Source organism: Schistosoma haematobium, chromosome 3, assembly GCF_000699445.3.
Source record: "Schistosoma haematobium chromosome 3, whole genome shotgun sequence".
Lineage (NCBI taxonomy): Eukaryota > Metazoa > Platyhelminthes > Trematoda > Strigeidida > Schistosomatidae > Schistosoma > Schistosoma haematobium.
In genome coordinates this window covers 22,767,548-22,789,626 of record NC_067198.1, presented here as the reverse complement: position 1 = coordinate 22,789,626, position 22,079 = coordinate 22,767,548, and the positions used below count along the sequence as shown (strand labels likewise).

General features: G+C 37.5%; 1 protein-coding gene across 1 annotated transcript; it reads left to right on the top strand.

Moving 5' to 3' along the window:
- Positions 1–7,304: 7,304 nt before the first annotated feature.
- Positions 7,305–14,710, top strand: SLX1A (Structure-specific endonuclease subunit SLX1; the record flags this gene model as incomplete). Its single annotated transcript, XM_035730648.2, has 4 exons — positions 7,305–11,602; positions 11,636–11,687; positions 11,732–12,046; positions 14,450–14,710. The coding sequence occupies exons 1-4, from the start codon at positions 11,391–11,393 to the stop codon at positions 14,708–14,710; spliced, it is 840 nt and encodes a 279-aa protein (XP_035586826.1). The 5' UTR covers positions 7,305–11,390.
- Positions 14,711–22,079: the final 7,369 nt, after the last annotated feature.

The window sequence follows — 22,079 nt, the reverse complement described above, 5'->3', positions numbered from 1 at the left end:
GTTTCTAGCAGAGAGAACAAAATTCGGACTATCCAGGTCATCGACAATCGTCTAGGACCCCACGATGTGTGTAACGTAACCGTGGTTGATACTCCCATGGATGTTTTTAAATGGGTACAGATCATAAGTAAGAAGGGAAGGTCAGCCCTCCAAACAGTAGCTGAGAATTTGAAGACTGGTCATAGTGACAGGTTATTTGCCTTTCATAGTGTCAAGAAGAGTGAAGGCCCGGAACCCAGAACACATTTTGCTCAGGATGTTGAGTTGATAAGGGAGCTAGCAAACTAGCTAATGCCTCAGGGTATCCCTGGAATCACCTTGCTAAAGATCTATAGACTAGGTAGCCAAGTGGACTTGAAATAAGATCAATCCAGGCTGCTAAAAACATTATTTAAATCTCCCAATAAAAGGGACTACATAATATAGGTTGAACGTAAACTAAATGGGTCAAAAGTTTTTATCCGTTAGGATTCGTTGCTCGCGGACCGTATAAAAAATCGAGAAGCTGAAAAATAACCAAAACAAAGGCCGGATGCTAGCGAAAACACATCGAAATCGTAAATTTTCGGGTTGATAGGCTTCCACAGAGAATGATGCCGAGGCCACTCTGGGTTCTGGACGAAGCCATTTAAATGGTCCTCGGATGTTACGCAATACCCAAAGCGTGTTTAACGAGCGATTGAAGCTAGGTGTACAGATAGACTCAGCCAAGCCGGATGTAATTGCTGTCACAGAGACTTACATGATCAAGTCCGTAGACAACGGGGAACTTGGTTTTTAAAGTTCTTCATTAGTAAGGGCCGACACGATCCAGAAGAACAAATGAGAAGAAAATCTATTCATTAGAAGTACTATTCCATTTACCGTTATTGATAAAGTATCCCATGAGAATGGATTTGTCAGTTGCCGTTTGAAATTAAAAGTACAAGAGCTGTTGGTTGGTTTACTCTAAACTGTGAGGTGATTGAGGATTTGTTGGACGGTTTCGAGATATGGTCAACAATTGGTTGATGTCTAATTTTAGTAGACCTTAACCCACCTACGGTAAACTGGAAAAAGCTGAGAACCGAATCGTCAGAAAATTCCCTTGAACAGGAACTAGTTGGTGCGGTTATCACATGTGCCCTTGTGTAACATGTGAAACAAGCAACTAGGTAGGACCCGGACTCTAAACCATTCTTACTAGACCTCATACTGACCCATTATGAGGATGACGTTACAAACCCCCACCATATGCCACTCCTAGGTAAAAGTGATCATGAAATTTCAGATTATGATTTCCATGTAGTTGTCATGAACGAACATGTATCAGCCCAACCCAAACCCAGTGTCTGGAAAGCAAATATACAAGATAATATACACCCAGCATCCGCAGTAGACTGGCTAGTGGAACCAGAGCCTCCAGTTGAGGCGGCTTGGGATGTGTTTGAAAATTTGTGCCTAGGAGTCACTGAACAGTGGTCCGATAAAGTTTTATATATTTCTCCGTAAGATGAGAAGAATGTTCAAGAGATTTAGGCGCCCGAATACCGGCAAGACAAAATCTCAAAATCTGGATGCTCGAAATATTTGTGCCTCGACCCTTCTCGGGTTTAGAAGAGTGTACAAAGAACAGCTTGTTAAAGAATCAATAGAATGCCCTGAACGATTATATTCGCACATAAACCAGTGGACTAAGAGAGGAGAAAATATTCTGGCACCATGTGGTGACAGTAGTACTTCTTCATTGGTGGAGGACAACTATGATAGAGCCCAGGTACTCCTAAACTACATTAGAAATGTGTGTATCTTAAAGCCCCCCTTCCCTTCAGTACATGCAACCCTACACATACACATACACGGGACATTGTGAACTTTGAAGAACTCCATGTCTTTGGTCTGCTAAGTGAGCTTGATTTAGACAAATCTATAGGAACCGATGAGATGGATTCTAGGCTAATAAGGGAATTAGCGGCTTTCGCTGCGAATCCCTTAAGCATATGTTTTAATTTATTTAAAACCCAGGGTCGATTACCGGACGACTGGAAGGATGCTATAGTAAGTTCTGTCTTCCAAACAGCTGCGAGACATAAACTTGAGAAGTATCGACTCGTAAGCCTAACTAGAGTGATTATTAAAATTTTAAAAAAGACTGTTCACAAGTAGTTGCTTGAATATCTCTCCGGAAACCGGATTCGTTCCGACAAGCAGGATGGCTTTGGAGTAAGTTATTCCTACTTGATTAACTTGTTAGAAGCCCGTGAAAATTATTGTGCTTTGAAAGACCAAAACTTACCTACAAACGTAGCCTGCATTGACTTTAGCAAAGCTTTTGACTAAGTTCCTCGCAATCGACTGTTATATAAGTTAAGTAATACTGAGATTGTAGGCAATTTATTAATACAAATAAAGGACTTTCTAGTTGGGCGCTAACAGAGTACGGGTGAACCCACAGCTCTCTAGCTGGGAAACTGCTTCACTGAGTGCTTCAAGGTACAGTTTTGGAGGCTGCATTGTACCTCCTATATGTGAATGACCTTCCTAGTCTTCTATCATAATTGATTTCCTTATATGTTGACAATGCCAAGATATGGAGGGCGATAAAAATAAGTAAAGGTGATAGTTTTAAGCTTCAAAATGACGCGGATAATGTTAACGAGAAATGCTTCTAAATACAATATATTGCATATTGGTCAACTAGGTACAGATAACCGTTTTTTGTCGCAATATTCGTGCGTCCTAAACTCGAGTACTGCGTACAAGCGGCTAGCCCTTATCTTACATTCGGAGTATCATCGCTAGTGTCGGTTGTCGGTTGAGGAATTATGAGTGGAGTCGTGCCGTTCGATTGTACTGAAGGAAAATCGACGTAGATAGGATTTCCTTCTAAATACGCTGCTTTTAAGCGATCGATGCTGATGCTATCGTTTGTTCCGTTCTTATCGACTATATAGTACTTAGATTCACGTTGAAGAACTTTGAAAGGTCCTTCGTATGCTGATTCGAATGGTCGTCGATGCGGGTCTCGACGAACGAAAACGTGTGTACTATATCATAAGTCAGGTTGAACGAAAACATCAGTTGATTGAGGTCGAGTGGAAGTAGGTTTAACTGAACGCATTGCGTTTGTAAGCCTGTTCGTGTAGGAGGTTAGATCCATGTTCATTGAAGAGGATGAAGGATCCACGAATTCTCCTGGAAGTCGAAGTGTCGTTCCATAAACGAGTCGAGCCGCAGTGTATCCAATGTCAGCTTTCACTGCATTGCGAATACCTAGTAAGACGAGTGGAAGAGCGTCGGTCCACTGTGAAACGTTTGCAGCTGATAGTGAAGCTTTTAGTTGTCAGTGAAAACGTTCTACCAACCCGTTTGCTTGTGGGTGGTAGGCAGTCCTTCGGAAGCGAGTGGTTCCTAAAAGTGTGGTCAGACGACGGAAAAGTTCAGATTCAAACTGGCGTCCGCGGTCTGTAGTGATGGTTGAAGGGCAACCGAAGTTTGCTACCCACCGTTCGACGAAGGCGGGGGCCACTGTTTCGGCAGTAATGTCCTTAATAGGTACTGCTTCTGGCCATCGAGTGAAACGGTCAACGCAGGTTAAGAGATAAGAGTATCCATTCGAATCTGGTAAAGGTCCTTCCAAATCCAGGTGAACATGGTCGAAACGAGCATCGGGAGTTTTAAATGAGCCTAAGGGACATTTATTGTGTCTGATAACCTCAGATTTTTGGCAGCTTACACAGGAGCGTGCCCACTCCCTCACGTCTTTATTCATGCCAGGCCAGCAAAACCGCTCTGCTATAAGCTTGATGGTTGCACGAACACCTGGATGAGATAGTTTGTGCAATGTATTGAAGACATTGCGTCGATAATGTTTAGGCACGATTGGGCGATCCCTACCTGTGGATGTGTCACAAAGTAAGGTTTCCTTACCTGTTCTCATCTGTTTGATGCGTAGTTTGAGGGTTGTAGACGATAACTCGTTCTGAAGATCAGCGTCTTCTTCTTGAAGCTCGGCGAGTTTAAGAAGGTCGATTCCTTGGAAACTGTTCAAGGAAGTTATGCGAGATAAGGCGTCTGCAACCACATTGTTTGCTCCAGAGATGTGTTGAATATCCGAAGTAAACTGCGAAATGTAGTCCAGTTGTCGAGACTCACGGAGAGAGTACTTGTCAGAAGGAGAGCTTGACGAGAAAGTGAGCGGTTTATGGTCGGTGAAAAGAGTGAATTCACGGTCTTCGATGTAGTGTTGAAAATGCCATACAGCACAATACATAGCTAGGAGTTCCCTACCGAATGTGTTGTACCTCGATTCAGTGTCTAGCAACCGTCTAGAGAAAAATGCTAAGGGTTGCCATGAGTTGTTAACCCATTGTTGTAAGACTCCTCCGATTGCCGAGTCGGATGCGTCTACTGCGATACTAATGGGTGCTTCGGCGTCCTGATGTGCGAGCATTGTTGCTTTAGCAATCAGTTCCTTAACTGTGGAGAATGTTTTTCGTGCGTTGTCGTCCAAATTAATGGATTTCGCATTTCCACGAAGTTGGTCGGTTAGCGGTTTCATAAGCATTGCGCATTTCGGTATGAAGCGTCTATAGAAACTTACGAGGCCGTCAAACGTGCGTAATTGCTTGACGTTGGTCGGTTCTGGGTAATCCAGAATGGCCGCCACTTTGGTCCCAAGAGGTCGGATACCTTGAGCATCGATAGTGTGTCCTAGGAAATCTAATGATTCGGTACCGAATTGGCATTTCTGAACGTTTACAGTTATGCCATGTTTTTGTAGTCGTTCGAAAACAAGATCCAGATGCTTGAGATGTGATTCTCTGTCCGGACCTGCGATTAGACAGTCGTCAACATACGCATGTACGAAGTTGAGTCCTCGAAAAACGTCGTCTATGAATCTTTGGAATGTTTGAGCAGCGTTCCTTAGACCGAAAGGCATTCGCAAAAATTTGTGGAGTTCAAAGGGAGTTATGATAGCTGTTTTCGGTATGTCGTCCGTAGCCATAGGGATTTGGTTATACGCTTTAACCAAGTCGATTTTCGAAAAGACAGTTGTACCATTCAAGGTAGCTGTCAAATCGTGAATGTGAGGCAACGGGTAACGATCGGGAATGGTTTTCGCGTTCAATCGCCGATAGTCACCAGTTGGACGCCAATCGTTGCTGTCCTTTTTAGGGACCATGTGCAACGGGGATGCATATGGGCTATTTGATGGTCGTATGATTGCTAAGTCTATCATGTGATCGAATTCGTTTTTCGCTAACCTTAGCTTTTCAGGAGCTAGTCGTCGTGCTTTAGAGAATACAGGTGGTCCTGTAGTCGTGATGTGATGTGTAACATCGCTGGTTACACACGGTAGTTTCGGTTGAGTTTGTTGTATCCCCGGGTACTTATCGAGTAGTGGCTGATAGAGTGGGTCTATCATATGCTTAATTGTGACTGGGGATACTCTGCAACCATTAAAAGAAGTTACGCAAACGGACAAATTAGTGTTTCCGTCTGCTAGCCTCCGTTTGCGAGTGTCGATGATCAGATTGTGGTGTTGTAGAAGGTCCATACCAATGATTGGCATAGAAACATCTGCAACAACGAAAATCCAGTGAATGGGTTTGCGTAAACCCACGTTAAGGTAAACGTACCTTTTGCCATACGTAGCGATCGGTTTTCCGTTTGCCGCCTGTAAGTTTAGGGTCGATTCGTGAAGCCGGTCGTTAGGATTTGCTGGGAGAACGCTAACTTCTGCGCCAGTGTCGACGAGGTAGCGAACTCTCGTTGTCACATCTGTGACGTATAACAGACGGCTATGTTTGCCGGCTACGGTTGCCGTTAACGCGTGCCGGCTTGGAAGTTTCCCGAGTTGTTTATCGAGTCATTCGGTTTCGTGTTGGGAAAATTGCAGGGTTTTCTGCAATTTCTGGAAAACTTTCCATACTGGTTATGATACCAGCACCAGTCGGGGTTATCTGTCTCTCGTGGTCTAGAGACAGATCGCTTACGTGAAATGCTTCTACGTGGGCTGTGTGAGCGATTACGGTCGTTACGAAGACTAAGATAACGCGTGAGTGTTTGACATAACTCGGTTATGCCATTCTGAGTCGTATGAGGCTCTTCTTTGACTGAAAATACCTCTGTAGTAGACGATTTCGTTATTTCTAAAATGCGGTCGGCAGATGCAGCTAGCTCGTCTAAGGCGTTGTTCTGGAACGAGACCAGAACTGCTTGCACCTGTTGAGGAAGTTTAGGTAAGAAAAGTTGTTTGAATAGGCCTTCGTCGAAAGTTCTTGGGCCTATAACTTCTCTCATTCTTTGCAACATGTCCGTCGCAGAACCGTGTTGCAGGTCGATGTTATTGAAGAGTTGATCTAACCTTTGTCGATCGGTTAGATATCCTCGTTTAAGAATAGAACGTTTCAAGATTTCGTAAGGATCGGAAACATCACTAGTAAACATACTAGGTGTTACGTACCTGTTGAATTCGCGCGGTAGTGCCTTGACTACTGCGAGGAATTGTGCACGTGTGTCGATCACGCCGTGCTCGGAGAAGTCGGCTTCTGCGTAGCAAAACCAGGCTTCGATGTTGTCGGGCCAGAAAGGTATCAGTTGAAACGAAGGTGGGGACAAAGTCTTAAGCTTGAGTACTTTAGGTGTCTGTTCAGTCATGATGAAATATGAAATACGATAATGAACGAGGGGAAAATATATATATATATATCCAAGAAAAAACACGAAAAAAAATCACAATGTTTAAAAAAATAAAAAAATAAGGCAATGATATATAAAAATCCCAAAAAGAAACAGACTCACAGTTGCAATAAGGTGTACCAGATCACGACGGTCTCACCAATGATGATGTCACAGGTATTCAGTGTTTGACAACGCTTCTACCAGTAACACCTTCTAATGTATTTCGTTCCCACCAAGAGAAATCAAAAGACAGAGTCGAGGAGATCGGAAGAGTGTATTTGGCGATTACCAATATATCGGAATTCTCTGATCTAATCTGGCTAGCGATTGCGGCTGATGTTGAGCACGGCGTTACCACACGTGATCTGGTGCGGATGCCTGACCGAGCGCCTTCAGCTAGATGAGTCCACTAAAACATATGGTCAGCATCCAATGTCGAAAACTTAGTGCTATTTATTTTGGGGATTTATTTACCGCTACAAGCTCAACACGTTATTGAAACCTCATCTATTGACACTTTCAAAAGGAACTTGGATCAACCGAGAGACCACCATTACCAGAACTAACACAGACCACCCAGTCTACCATCTTTTTCAAGCCGAAACTGATAGCTTCAGGTTGACACTTAAAAGATGCAACTTAAATGTTTTCTTCAGCTGAAAGACACATAAACACACGATATATATAATATATATTTATATTTATATACGAACCTCCTAAAGGCTCATACATTACTAAATCAAGCTATACTACAAAAATGCTACCGAACCAACACATATCAAATATGAAATCGGTCTTGGAGCAAGCAGCTAAAGGTCGCAGAAATGAAAAAGCGGTGGTTTCAATCACAATTTCTTATTGGTAGTTTTAGCCGAGTTTTGCTCAAGCTGAAACAGGATTTCATATTCCCACAATACTTCGAAAAAAATATTTTATTATTTGAATTTTTCCTAGTACTTTCTTCGACTTAGTGTTTAGAAAATCTGTTAATCGGCTGCCCAATCTCCCGATTTTGGGAAAAAATTTTCCGTTAAGAGATCCGCAAAATTTTGGGGAAATGGCATCAAAAAACCGAAATTTCCCAAAACTGAGTACTCTCCTTACATTAACCCAGAATTTTACCACACTTTTAGGAAACCCGTCTATTTACTGATAAAACCCTGAATTTTCCGTAATTTTGGGGAAATCCATAGCATCTCGTTTTAACGCAGTATTTTTCCACAATTCTCGATAGATATCACAGAAAGGTCTGGAGATTTAATAATAAGTACCCAAGAGCTTCTACTCATGTATTCCAACACAGTTCAAAAGCAACATAACTACAATTGATAACAAAAACCAATCTGTTGCCATAATTAAAAGACTGACGCGTTATACATAGAAATCTTTATTCAATTTTAATAAAGTAAAAACTTTCAATTAGTGCATTAGTTTTAGTTCTTAATGATTGCTCGTGCTTTGAATAAGTACATTGAGTTGATGTTGAACTTTCAGTCAGTGTGTTCTACAAAAGAAAAAAAGCACTCTTTAGAGAGCAAATAAGTGTCATAGCAATCACCAAACTTATGAATCCTGATCGTCATGTAAAAGGTTGATGGCGTACCAACGGTATAGAAACCCAATCTCCCAACTTTTGGGAAATCCTAAAAGTTTAATAGCTTTCTCCAAAATTTTGAGTAAATTTCGGGAAAACCCCCCAAATCTATGTTGCGCAGTTTTTCAGACAAAAAGTTCATCACCAGTACATTTTAGAATCTTTGAAGATAAAATAAAAATAAAATGTTGTTTTTAATATAATTATGAACTTTAATCACGAAAACGTCCCAGTGGACTTTCCAGTTGGTAAGTCAACTGTGACGTATAAAGCTACCATTTCAGCAACCTGTAGTTCTTCAGAGGTGCACAAGTAATCGTTCATTTTGCGTTCTACAGTCCTAACAATAAATGGATTCTGCACGTTTAGCAATTTAACTTTTCGGCTTCTCTGTTCCATACGGAAGCGTGTCATCGTCGGGTGCATTTGTAAACGAGTAAAAGATTCTATTAATCCATCAGCAATATGGTAGTCATCTAAAAACAATGAAATCAAAGTGACTATAACTTACCACAACGATGTAATACTGTGCATTTTCTGAAACAAAAGCTACTGTCGCAATCGATACTATCACGAATATCGGTTAGGGTCACATCACGATAAACAAACAGTTCGTTGTTCAGCAACTTTGTTTTCAACCCATTATGGTAGTGAACTCCTGTTTCCAGAAGCTTCGGTCCCACGTTATGGCAGCGATGTAGTACACTTGTTACGGACTTGGGGAGTTCTGGAATGTACACCAGGGAAAGGTCCAGAATTCCGTTTGCCTTCTTAACCGTAATGTCACCTTTCATTATATCAATTACAACTCTGTCTAGATGTTGTTTCATTGATAGATGAACAGGTGGAGACATTTCGAAAGTTGCACCATCTGTAACTTGTTAATAAAGAAACCTTAACTATACCGTTGGCTGTACACTGGACATAACTACATAAATCAGTGGCCGAATGTAGGACAATACTGCTACACTGCTCTGAAGCTACGGCGGTTCCTACTTCTCCAAACAGCAACTGAACTTCGGTTCTCATAGTCTAAATGAAACAATTAACTGTAGTCACTGAACAAAAGCTTTAGTCGGAATTGTGGACAGTACAAATAACCCACCTGCATAGCGCAAAAATTTTGAAAAAGTGGGAACCTTAAGGTTCACAATGTCCGAAGTTTGGCGAAATTTTAGGGTTTTCTCCTAAGTCTAGTGGAAAATGCGTATTTTCCCACAAAATAATCTGAGATTTCAGATTAAAACTTGAGACCAAGGGGAATTTCGAGGTATTTTTCTCGTATGGAGAAATATTTCACCAAAAGTTTCTATTGTGGCTTCCTTGAAACTGATAAAATTTCCTTTGAATCAGGAGATCGAGTTGACCCCATGCCAAACGCTCGTTAGCGATGTTCCGGTAACCTCTAAGTACTTTTCCATGTATGGACGTATCTCATCATCTTCACTAGTAAAATAAGATTTCATAAAAATGGTTATGATAGACGTTGAATAAATGGATCAGTAAATGCTGAGCCTCGCATTATCAGAGTCAGACGTTTCGTTTATTGAAAGTTAACAAATATTGTTTGCTGCAATATTTTCAGGAATTGCGCGTATTTGTAAATACTCATGAAGTACGATTTGTTCGTCACATTTTCACCAGTTTTGGTATCATATATTTGTCTTGCTGTATCAGTTGGTGCTTTCATTTATTTGATCGTAAAACGAAGTTTAATGGATGTTGCATGTGCTGTAAATTTCCTTCCCTATTCCGATTAATTTTTAAAACCCCACTTTCAAAGGCTATCCCGAACCTTGTGTTTTAAACTTATGCTTATTTCAAATTGTCTTATAAAATGTATGGTAAACGATATATGTGTTTTTAGAAATACACAGTGTTCTATATTTCATGAATAATGATTATTTCTGTTCTTATTATCCCATTGTAAAAATCCTCTGCATTCTGAGTCAGTCAGTCAGCTACAACGTAGGACCAGGCACATATATGCATCGGTCCAAGTTGTCATACTTCATTTACACAACAAAATGGACACCGGATTCATAAAAGTAGTTAATTCAGAGGTGGTAATATATAAAAGAAAGATTGCAATAAGGACATAGTACAGGAAGAAAGGATTAGTTCGTAGAAAGAAAGATATGAAGCGATTTTAATCTCTTAGTTTAAGGAAAGACAGGGAGTGTATACACCGACGCCATTGTGATCGATTCTGAGCCATGTCACCAAGAGTCTCCAACCATTGCATTGTGAAGTTAGATTAGAATAATAGCTTACCCTCATAGCATTTATAAATAATGTTTACAAAGAGTACTTGAGGAGTCATTAAGTCTTCCTTACTCCAGCAAAAGATGGAGCTTTTACGGCTTGCGCAGTTAAAATCATTTGCAGACACATTTCTCTTGAACTTCATCAGGACTTGATACAAATTTACCTTGGTTGTTATTAAAGTAGTATTTAGTTTTTTTATCAAGCGATTTACTATGGCTGAATTCATATAGTGTTCGACACTCATAAGGCTGATAAATGTGGGAATTCTTATCCGTTTAAATCCACTTAAAGTTACCAAACAAAATATGAGATGAATAACGAGTTTCACTAGATTATTCAGCGTGTTTATATCCAATATGAACAGCATGGACAGTATAATCTCTTTCCAACGGCTTTATCTCTTTGGAAAATATAAGTTGTTAATAATACTTAACGTTTTGTTCTCTGGTTAAGAAAATTAATACTCTTTCGTCTTCGTTAGTATTGCCTTTCTTGGTCGTGGAAAATAGTATTTCTAATATCCTAAGGGCTGGTGGAGCGACTTTGTACTTTCAAGTAGCATTATCACTCAGACCTACCTCTTTTATTAGGGTTTCTGCGTTTAAAAATACACAATAAGACAACAGTTTTACTTGCAAACACAACTTGATGACAAGTAGTTTATCGAGTCCTTTAATTTCTAGAGTCCATTCTTTATTTTATTGACTCCTGCATGTTTTACTTGTCTTTGTTTTGGGAAAATTATGTTATTTTGTTGATAACACTGGTTTTATTTCATTGTTCCTGGTATTTGATCTTATTTCGTTTCATTACCGTAATATAAATCAATACATTTGTTTTTTAGTGATTCAGACTATATAGGATGGATGGCTTTGAGTGTTTCGATGACAGTGATGTTCAAGAAGAAGATTTTAAAGGATTTTTTTATGGATGCTATATTTTGCTGTCCCTCAACCCAAAGTTCCGTGGCAAAACTTATATAGGTTTTACTGTAAATCCTAAGAGACGCATACGACAGCATAATGCTGGTTGTTTAAAAGGTGGTGCGAAGTCCACTGCTGGTAAAGGACCATGGTTAGAATTGTGCTTTTGAATAATCTTCTTCAGGGAAATGGTTTTAATTGTTTATGGGTTCCCAAATGCGATATCTGCATTAAGAGTAAATAACATAAAAATACGGACTTCTGATACCTTTATTTTTAGTTTGAATGGGCATGGCAAAATCCAAACTTATCACGTCGACTCAAAGATTCCCTACCAATTAGAAAATCAAGAGAAACCAGTTTTGACTACCGTTTACGCGTTTTAGCATTGATGTTATGCTCAGGTCCTTGGAACCGTCTGGGTTTAACTATTCAGTGGATCAAACAGTCATATGCACGTAATTTATCGGAAAATTTGGTGCCTCCTCTACACATGCCAATAGCCTTTGGACCCATTGACTCAAACTGTTCAGAAAATCCCAGTACTAAGGTCGCGTCATTTGGTCTTTGTCAGATTTGTAACATTCCATTTTCAGTAAGTGGTTGTTATTTTATCGATTGAAAAAAATTTAATTGATTTACTTCAATCGTAATTTAAAAAACTCAGCTGATAAATATTAATCAGAATCGAGGTTAGTCCGAAGGTTCTACTTACACACACCATTACAGTATGATTTAACGTTATTCGTAAGGAAGGAGTCCGACAATACAACCAAGTAACTTTGCAGAATTTTTAGTGGGGAATTTCATATTTTCAGAAAGTCTAAGTTGGTTAAATTGGGTGCTGTACTAACCAAAAAATATCTGACTAGTTCTATGAAAATATTTGGTTAGTGTATAATCGTAGGCTTGTGAAAATTTATCATTATATATTAGGATTTAAGCATTAGCTCAATGAACATTCGTGCTTGTAGTTATTTAAGGAATCCGCGATCGAATTACTTATTGAAATAATTATAAGTGTTGGACGTGCATTTTAGTTTCAGAATACATAAATAGCGTGATTCAAGGCTAGTTTAATAGAGTTAGACACTGGGAAATCGAAACATTACCATTCATTTGCAACATCTCATGAAACATTCAAGTAAATTAATATTTTTCACTTCAATTTTGTTTCGATTCTCTTGCTTTATTGTTAGCAAAAGACTGGACTTCTGTACTTTCTGATATTAGCACAAGGTTTCATAATAGCTACTACATGACTACCTGTCTGTTCTATTGAAGGCAGACTGTGGTTTGCAGGACATGTTAGTTACTCTTAAGACTGTGGTGGACCTTGCTAACCTTAGGGTCTTGTTGCAGTGTTTGTCGATTGGAGTCGTATCTAATATGTAAACTACTGAAATATTTCTACTTAAATATCCGTGATCACGTAGTCGTATATAATAAAACGTATTCTACAAAAATATTCACATTACCAATATGTAGCTGTTACACATGAAGTTCTGACATAGCGGAGCAAAACTTTTGTGATAATCGTAAACGGACTGGAACCGATGGTACGTGAATCGACACCAACTATAATTGCCAGTTTCAAATCTTCATATCTTACAAGTCTCCTTGCCTGTAGCTGCGAACAATGTATTGTAGGGAGAAATACCATCCTTTTATGTATGTATTTTCTTTGTGATGATTGTTAGTTAATTAATAATTGTAACGCGGGCGAATGTCTTACTGAACAAATCTACTACCGGTTGAATGCATGACAGAAATAGTCATTGCCATCAAGCATTGTAATAAGCGACTATCATACCGAATTAATATCTGTAATTTTACCCTTGATCGCTACTCATCAACTGCTAAAGAGATCTTTTGATCAGCCTAGAGCATATGAATGACTTCGTAGTCGAGTTATGGATACATTTTTCACCGTGCATATCGGAAATATCTTTTTGGGACATATTTACCTTATTTACCAGTTTCAAAGCAGGAAGTAAAGGGATTTTATACGTATGTATTCACATTTTTTGTTTACATCGATCTTAGTTGGTTGATGGCTGACTAATTATTGATACGGATAGTGATGGGGTTATTCACAACTCGCCATTTTTTGGGCCGATGAGATAAATAATTTGTTAAGGGCCAAGTATATCTTCCATCAGTACTCATTTCTCTACTTATGCAATATGAAATTTGCCAAGAGTACGCATATTTGATAGCCTATTCCCATACAGACCTGTCTAGGTGTAGTGAATACTATCGGTTAGACAATGATTTGGGATGGAATTAGTGAAATTATGACTACAATCCACTAAGGTAGTTATGAACTACTACACATGTATATTGACTATTGGTTTCAAGGCGTTAAACTAAATTGGGTAAGGATATATTCTAACAGCATCATATTGTTTAAATCAGAAGATATTATCAGTGTAATAAGTGGCTGATGACCATTTTTTTACATGTATGGGTGGATTTAAACTTTCAGGTCGTGACTCAAACTTTTAGAGAATAAAGGTTAAAAGCTATCAACCTCCTTTCAAAGTCGACAAAATATCAAAACTTCATCCTCGCTGTCCTTTTATTGTATCTTATTTTTTTTGCTATTCATTCACCTAATCACTTCCCGATATTGTTGGTTTTATCTCTATCTGTCGTTGATGCAGCTTCATTGGAATTAAAAATTTTAGATTGACGATTAAATAACATTAGGTGTTTGTGGCGTTTATGAGTTAACTTGATATGATTGCTGTGCTAATGAGGTATGACAGCTTGGACCGACGCATATATGTGCTTGGTCCTACGTTGTAGTTGACTGACTGACTGAACTTGATGTGATAGAAATAATCATATTTCATGACTTCGCCAAACAATAACATAAGTGTTCTCAAACTTCCCTAGTTTTTTTGTAATCATAAATGGTTGTTACTGTCTTATCGTTTCCGTATTTTCCGTTAACTTTATTTCATTAATCTCAAGCATACTTTTCAAAATGCAGGTTGATTCTTCAGTACCACTTACCTGTCCAAGTTCTTGTCCTCTTGGTCAATGGCACTTATTATGTCTAGCAAACTATATGACTCAGGCTGAAACTGTGCCCGATCGTTTGGAAATATCATACTTGATACCTTTGTCTGCCTCATGTCCTGCATGCCTCAATGCTGAACTTCTATGGCCATCACTTATAAAATCATGGAAAATGAAAACAATCGCTTCTGAACATTCTTGTTCGTCTACCAGTTTATCAACTGCTCACTAGTAGCTCTCATCATGTACATAGTCATGAATGTAATTTATAATTTACTTCGAGTAATACTGTTTGAAATATATTTTTCGGATTCACTGTTCTTGTTATGATTCGTTAACTTGAATGCTACTACTGATTCGTCTTACTCGAACGGAACGAAGGGTCAATGATTCAGCGACTCGATAGCTATTGTGGTTCGCTGTCCCCGACTCAGCTAACTCGATCAAGAAGTCTGGGTGAGGCGTAGAAAGTGTATTCTACAGGCAAACAGCAGATTATAAGTCAGGTCAAGCACACAAATCAAGCGTATTTATACAAATATTTACAATCGATATTGTCATGGAAAATTTTTAAACATTAATCAATGAGTTCATCAATTGACCGCTATCTAACATTTAATCGATAGTTCATCAACTGACCTATTTGCACATTTAATCGATAGGTTCATCAATTGACTGCCATTCAAACATTTAATCGATAAGTTCATCAATTGACCCCCATACAAATATTTAAACATTTAATCGATAAGATAAAATTACAAAATATGAGTTTCGGGGATCTATCGTCTCCAACAGTTCTTTCGATAGTAAATGTAATTGTGTTACTATTTTTGGAAATTTTTTGGCTCAGTTGTCAAGTTCTATTAGGTTGCGGACTAGTTTTGCCACTTTCACCTCATATGTCGGTACATTATTCGATATTCCTGTTTATTATGAAAAAGCAGTTTATTGTTAATATAGGTAAAAAACCAATAAGCGGTAATCACCAGGTAAATGGACCAAATGACGATTTATTCACAGAACTCAGATTTAAACCTCAGTCAAACAAATATCAAGAAACAAAACCATTAAGAAATTGGCATGGGATATATTACAGAAATGAAGCGCAATTCTATTGTTAAATCGAAATTGTTTAAGGGTTACGTATTAGATCAATGAAGGATAAAAGTAAGGTTTATACAAAACTTAAAGAGCCATCCATCTCCACCAGTCATGCCAATGCTGTCCATCATTTGTATTAATATATGTACTGTTAAACACAGTGATAATCGTCCTAGGTGTACTAAAAAGAGAAAGAAGAAGGTAAATTATATTTTTTCTTCTATCACAATGATGAAATAAATACTTTTTCAAACATTGGCGTAATAATTCATAGTCACTTCAAGAGACTGATGTACAAAACTCTTAGTATAACCCTCATTCAAAGTTATTGCTGTAATGTGTATTTCCATGTGATATTTCCATTAATAACAAATAATAATTACGTTATTGTTGTTATATGTTGTTAGTATGATTAATTGCGTTAAAATTTCATAAAAAACCCAAACAATTTCAAATCACCCCAACACATATTTCACTCCATTTTGTAGTCAGGGTTCTCGTGACAACTGCTGTCAGTAGTTAGAGACTTTGGGTGAAGTGGCTTACAATCATTCACAATGGCGTAGATACATTCACTCTTTATATTCTTCTCGATCTTGAATTCCGGTATCCTATCATGTCTTTACAAACCATATTCTCAAGGTTTACCCTTTCTTTTCGTCATTGTTACTAAATTACTACGATCTCTTGTTATTTTCATTTCGTCGCACTAATCTGGTATGTCAACTTGGTCTGATAGATATCTGTGACAGACTGTGTTTATGATGTGCCTGTCTGATTCTATCCTTGCTACCAAGTGCTTTCTGCTGAAACGGCAAGACATCACTACTGAGTTTGCTATGCAAGCTTAGAATTCGAGTTTTTAAAAAAAATAGAATAACATACTCCCGAAATGTTTTTGTTACTGTTACTTAAAAACCATATTTCAAGAAACGATATCTAATAAATATGTTTGGAAAGAGGACTTTTTCTAGTGTATAGACTCTAAAACATATCAGTCATACTATTTCTAACCTTTTTATCAAAAGAGAACGCCATTATTTGGATTCGTTGAAATGTCGAAAAAACCAAAAATTACGAAAAAATTGAAGAAAAAAGGAAGCTTCAATAATACTACCTAATTTTAATGGCCTTAGGATTGTTTATAACCTTTTAGACAAAAGTCTTAGTAACAATCAAATCACTCTACTGGAGGAATGACCGAATCCCAATTTACATAAAAAGCCACTCAGTCACCCTATAAATGATTCTGATTCTAAAAGCACTAACCGAACAACTGCCGAAAAACGACCTCATTTACTACGTCAAAAACGTACTATATTTTGACAAAACGGAAACCCATCCCACCTAATACTTAAAAAGAAGTATTGAAAGCTCTTCACTCACTACAAAAGGACAGGACTTTTGTAATTAATAAAGCTGAAAAATTCAATACAACAAAAGTCATGAATAGACAGGATTATTATGCAAAAGCTTATGAACATCCACCCACAGGACCGTATCTAGAGATTGATTCAGAAAATATTTATATGACTAGATATGAAGTCAAATCAACGACAGGTTAGAAGTATATTTGTTGTGATAATGCACATCTGAGGGCAAAAATTCTATACTATTGGAAAAAGTTATAGTATTCAACAAAGCTATCATTATCGTCTAAAATTCGAAAGTTGATAGGACGGATTGCACAATAATTTTAGAAGAATGGATGAGTTTATGTAAATTTTGAAAATCAGGCAAGTAGAAATCACAGTTGAGTTGAGAATAATTTCAATAACGATGAAGTGACATCTAACTTAGCTGAAAGGGCTTGACAAAATACCTAGCAGTGAGAATAATAACAACAATGTTACTGGTAATTAGGAACGACTTTACTCGAAATTGTGAATGCACCAAGGCAGTGGCCAATTTATTGTTGTATCTCTAAGTACATAAGTCTAGTGAGTTTTTTAATCGCTACGAGAAATCACGAAATATGATGAATTCATGCTGTTTTGGTTTAGTTGTTGTCTTAACTTTACTCATCCCCATTGAACCCACCCAACATCAAATTAGCACCCACGGATGTTGGCCCACCAAAAATTGAAGAAATCAGCATGGCCATCAGACAAATCAAGAGCGGCAAAGCAGCAGGACAAGACAACAGTCCAGCAAAGACACTGAAAGCAGGTGTAGCAGTAAATGCAAGGATACTCTACATTCTATTCAGCAACATATGGGCTGAAGAACAAGTGTCAACAGACTGGAAAGAAGGACACATGGTCAAGATACCAATGAAAGGCGATCTCAGCAAGTGTGAGAACTACAGGGACGTCACTCTTCTCTCAATACCGGGAAAAGTCTTCAACAGGGTATTGTTAAACAGTATGAAGGACTCTGTAGACGCCCAACTTCGAGACCACCAGGGTGGATTCTGTAAGGATCAACCGTGTACAGACCAAATCGCAACTCTACGGATCATTGTGGAACAATCAATCGGATGGAATTCATCACTCTACATCAACTTTATTGACTACGAGAAAGCATTTGATAGTGTGGACAGGACAACACTATGGAGGCCTCCTCGACACTACGGAGTGCCAAAGAACACATTACGTCGAGAAATGGCGACAGACGAGGAAAATGGACAAAAATTGGATAGAACTGGAAAGGAAGGCCCAGGACAGAGTGGGTTAGAGAATGCTGGTCGGCGGCCTACCCTCCATTAGGAGTAACAAGCGTAAGTAAGTAAGTGAACTTTACTCATTCTTACTAAGGAAACTAATCGAATTAATTTTACGATGAATTTACTGTTCAGAATTCTCCATTTAAATTTATGCAGAGTTTCTGGGGTCCCGTTTTCTAGTAATTTCTTTGGTTATTTGTTGAATGCGCTGTTTTGTACGGAAGAAGCTATGAAATAAATACGGACAAGATTTTGTGTTCTTAAACTCCCATAAGTCTGCGTTATGTAGTCTGTTATCGAATCTTCGACGATACGATCTAGTCACACGTCAGCCACTGCAATATAAAATACAAGACTATCTGCAATAAGGTATTGTTATTACAAAATTATATGTAATACACTACAAACCTGAAATCTTAGAGCGCTTGCGATATTTACTGAGTTCGCCTACAATCCGAGAAAATTGCGTTCTCAAAAAGATATGAAGTGATAGCTAATAACTCGAAATTACAATGATAGACTATATAAAAACGATAACGAAGATTTTTTTTAAAAAATGGGAAGTATAATAATTAAACAAAAGTTCACTAAATGCACTGTAATTAAAAGTACCTGTTTCATGTATTGGGAAAATTCAGTTAACAGAATGTCTTCGCTCCAAGTTACCACTCACTAATGTCAAAAATGTTTAGAAACGAAGCGTGTTACTGAATACTATTTAGTAGTATAGACTTATTACACAAAAGTGAGTGGGCTGTGAAGACGGATAATGTAAACAGATTTATCCATTGGATAACAGAAAAGGTTATTGGATTAGAACTTTTAGCATGTAACGCCTAAGGATTTAGTTAAATTAATGAAAATGAGAGCGTGGTTAGGTTTAATTCGACCACTGAACTAGTGATAAACTATATGCGATATTTCCGTCCATCCAGGGTGAAATACAGTGAATGCATAATGATTTCCCTTTTGTAAAGGCTGACATTATGAGTAATAAATTTTATGACTTCTTAAGATCATATAAACTAAGTTACTTTTACCACTGGCTTTTTCGTAGAACATATATGTTCCCCTCTTTCTTATTTATTAATTAACTTTTAACCGAAGATATCTTAATTTAGCGCACCAATTAGAATTTTATGTAAATCTTCACTTAAAACATTTAAATTTCCTTTCACCTTAGTCAAAGATTTATTAAAAGTTGCGAGTGGGTAACGTTTCGTTAAAGTAATTATTTACATTTTTGTAGTAACATAAGCTTAATCATTCAGTGAATTTATTATTATAACCGACTACAAACTTGTTCAACTACCACTAAATTGTGGTGGTCGGTATTCGATATATCCCTTAAACTTCGTATACAATTCGTCTTGATAACCGTCCTATTTAACCCCAACGGTATATTATTCAGAAGGCGAGTACGAAGCGTTGATTACGTTTATTTCGAGACCACACACATATATCCAAATGTACAAATGCGTTAAATAAGCATAGAAGAGTTGTGCCGAACGGCAAACAGGCAAGCGAGCGACCGAGCGAATATAAGCTATCGAGTACAATCAAGCGAGCGAGAAAGCAGAGTCAGCCATATGAATAACATGGACATATATATAGCATGTGAAATTAATGAGTAATCGAATCAAATAAGCGGTTAGTAGTGAGACTAGCAGAGTGAATAAATGCGTAGGCCGTAAGCAATATTCAAGCATGCGTATTTCATACAAGCACAAAATAATAATAAGGGTACAATAAATTGTTATAGTGCGGATGGCTTTGTCCGCTAAATAAGTTAGCAAAAGGGCTTAACTGAGTTAAATGAGAATAAACCCATTTGCACGTGAGTCGCTATAAAATAAATACCTTATCTTAATAAATATACACATGAACAATCTGGAACTGAAAGATATCTGATGCTAATGTTTTCTTGATATTCTTGTAGTAGTTTCACTGATTAATAAATGGTAACAATTTATCTCATTGTTACATATCACTGAAAAAGCCAATAAAAATTCAGTAGTGATTTTTGATTACACAGAACTGATTGTTAAGGGATTTAATGAACTCATTATATTTAGTTGATAATAATAAGTACATTTTGATGTATACATTGATACATGTATTACATTTTACCATACTACTTAATTTACAGGTTTATTTTCAAAATAAGACGTGACTGGAATATCTAAGCATCATAAGTTGTTTTACTATTATGGGGAACAAATAAAAATATGTAAAAATACCCAAACTCACTTAATTCTCCAAAACGTATAAAAATAATGAGTTAACAGAACACACAAATGTAAATGTATTCTTGTTAGTTTCCGAAGAGCGTATGTTCATAGGTTCAAATTTATAAACACAGTTATGATAATTTCAAAAAAATGCTAGATAGAGATCTCAAATGTTCGTATGTAATTGATAGGGAATATGCTGCATGATGTGAGCTAAAAACATGTGCAACAAGATCGTTATTAAACAGTCAGAAAATGGCAACCAACAAAGTCAAAATGAAGTGTGTATGTGAACATGTGTATTTACCAAACGATAATCAGTACCATGCGAAAGTGAACAGGAATAATGCAAGTCAACCTAAATAAAATACTTTGGTCAAGATATTATTTATATACATTGAATCGTTACAGATAATGATAAGACTGTACACAATTTACTTGTATTTCAACCATGCCCACACTATCGTTGATGTATTTTATTGTATGAAATCTATACACAACTTAACTAATGATTAGACACTGAAGATTGCCAATATATATGCAATCGAAAATAAGCTTAATGTTTTTAATCAATAGAAAATTATTAATGAGGATCACTCATTTGTTCGTAAAAAACAGGGGATCATTGTGACAAAAATTCTGATCAATCCAAGTTCATATGTATTTAATAGCTATCAAAGCTAATAGTGGGGTTACTCAGTTTTAGAATTATGTGATAACATTGGATCCTCACCATAAATCATCCATCAAGCTTATACCAGTAAATAAATCACCCGAAATAATTATTTACGTTTTCGACATTAATGCTGGCCTTATGAATTTTGTAGTTTTGCTGGACACTGAGCTAGCTGTAAGTGCTCAATTAAGCATCCGTAATAGATTACCTTTACATACGCTGTGCTGCACGTCTCTTACAACAACTATCGACCATCTGCATAATAAATCTTCTTACCACTTCCTTCCTGACTTCTGGGTTGACTGTCTTTGAGATCCTCAATTATAAAGTTAAGCATTAAATATCCGTGAAAACCTTAGAATAAACCGTCACTTCTGTTAGACGGCAAGACACTGAATAGTTGATTAAGAAAGAAGGTTAGTAAAGCACAACACGGGAATAGTGTGGAGACAATATAACTCGACCATCCAGGCGAAGGGACCCCAAATGTATCTACTTCGCCTATGTACTTAATCTGTCATTCTGTTGGCAAGATTATGTTCGAACGAGCACCCCAGACGTCCATGATAGAACGAGGTGGGACAGGAATTGATGTAACTTTGATATAAGATTTAATAATAGTAAAAGACCAACATATGACTCAGAATACAACGAACAAACTCAATGACATTTATCAATTGAAAGTTCTGATGTCTATTGCTGTGTCACTCCCACATGGGTTATTCTAGCTTTCAGATAGATCAATCAATTTATTTTCTTTGAGTCACATTTCAATCCTGTCAATTATCCGCCTATTACTTTGACTGTACTGATTGAAGCATGTGTGTGTGTGTACCACCTATTTTATTCATCAAATGTGTTTAGCTCATTTTTACCTGGGTATAGATAGTGACCCACATTATATCAAATAGAGTTAACACGCTTGCAT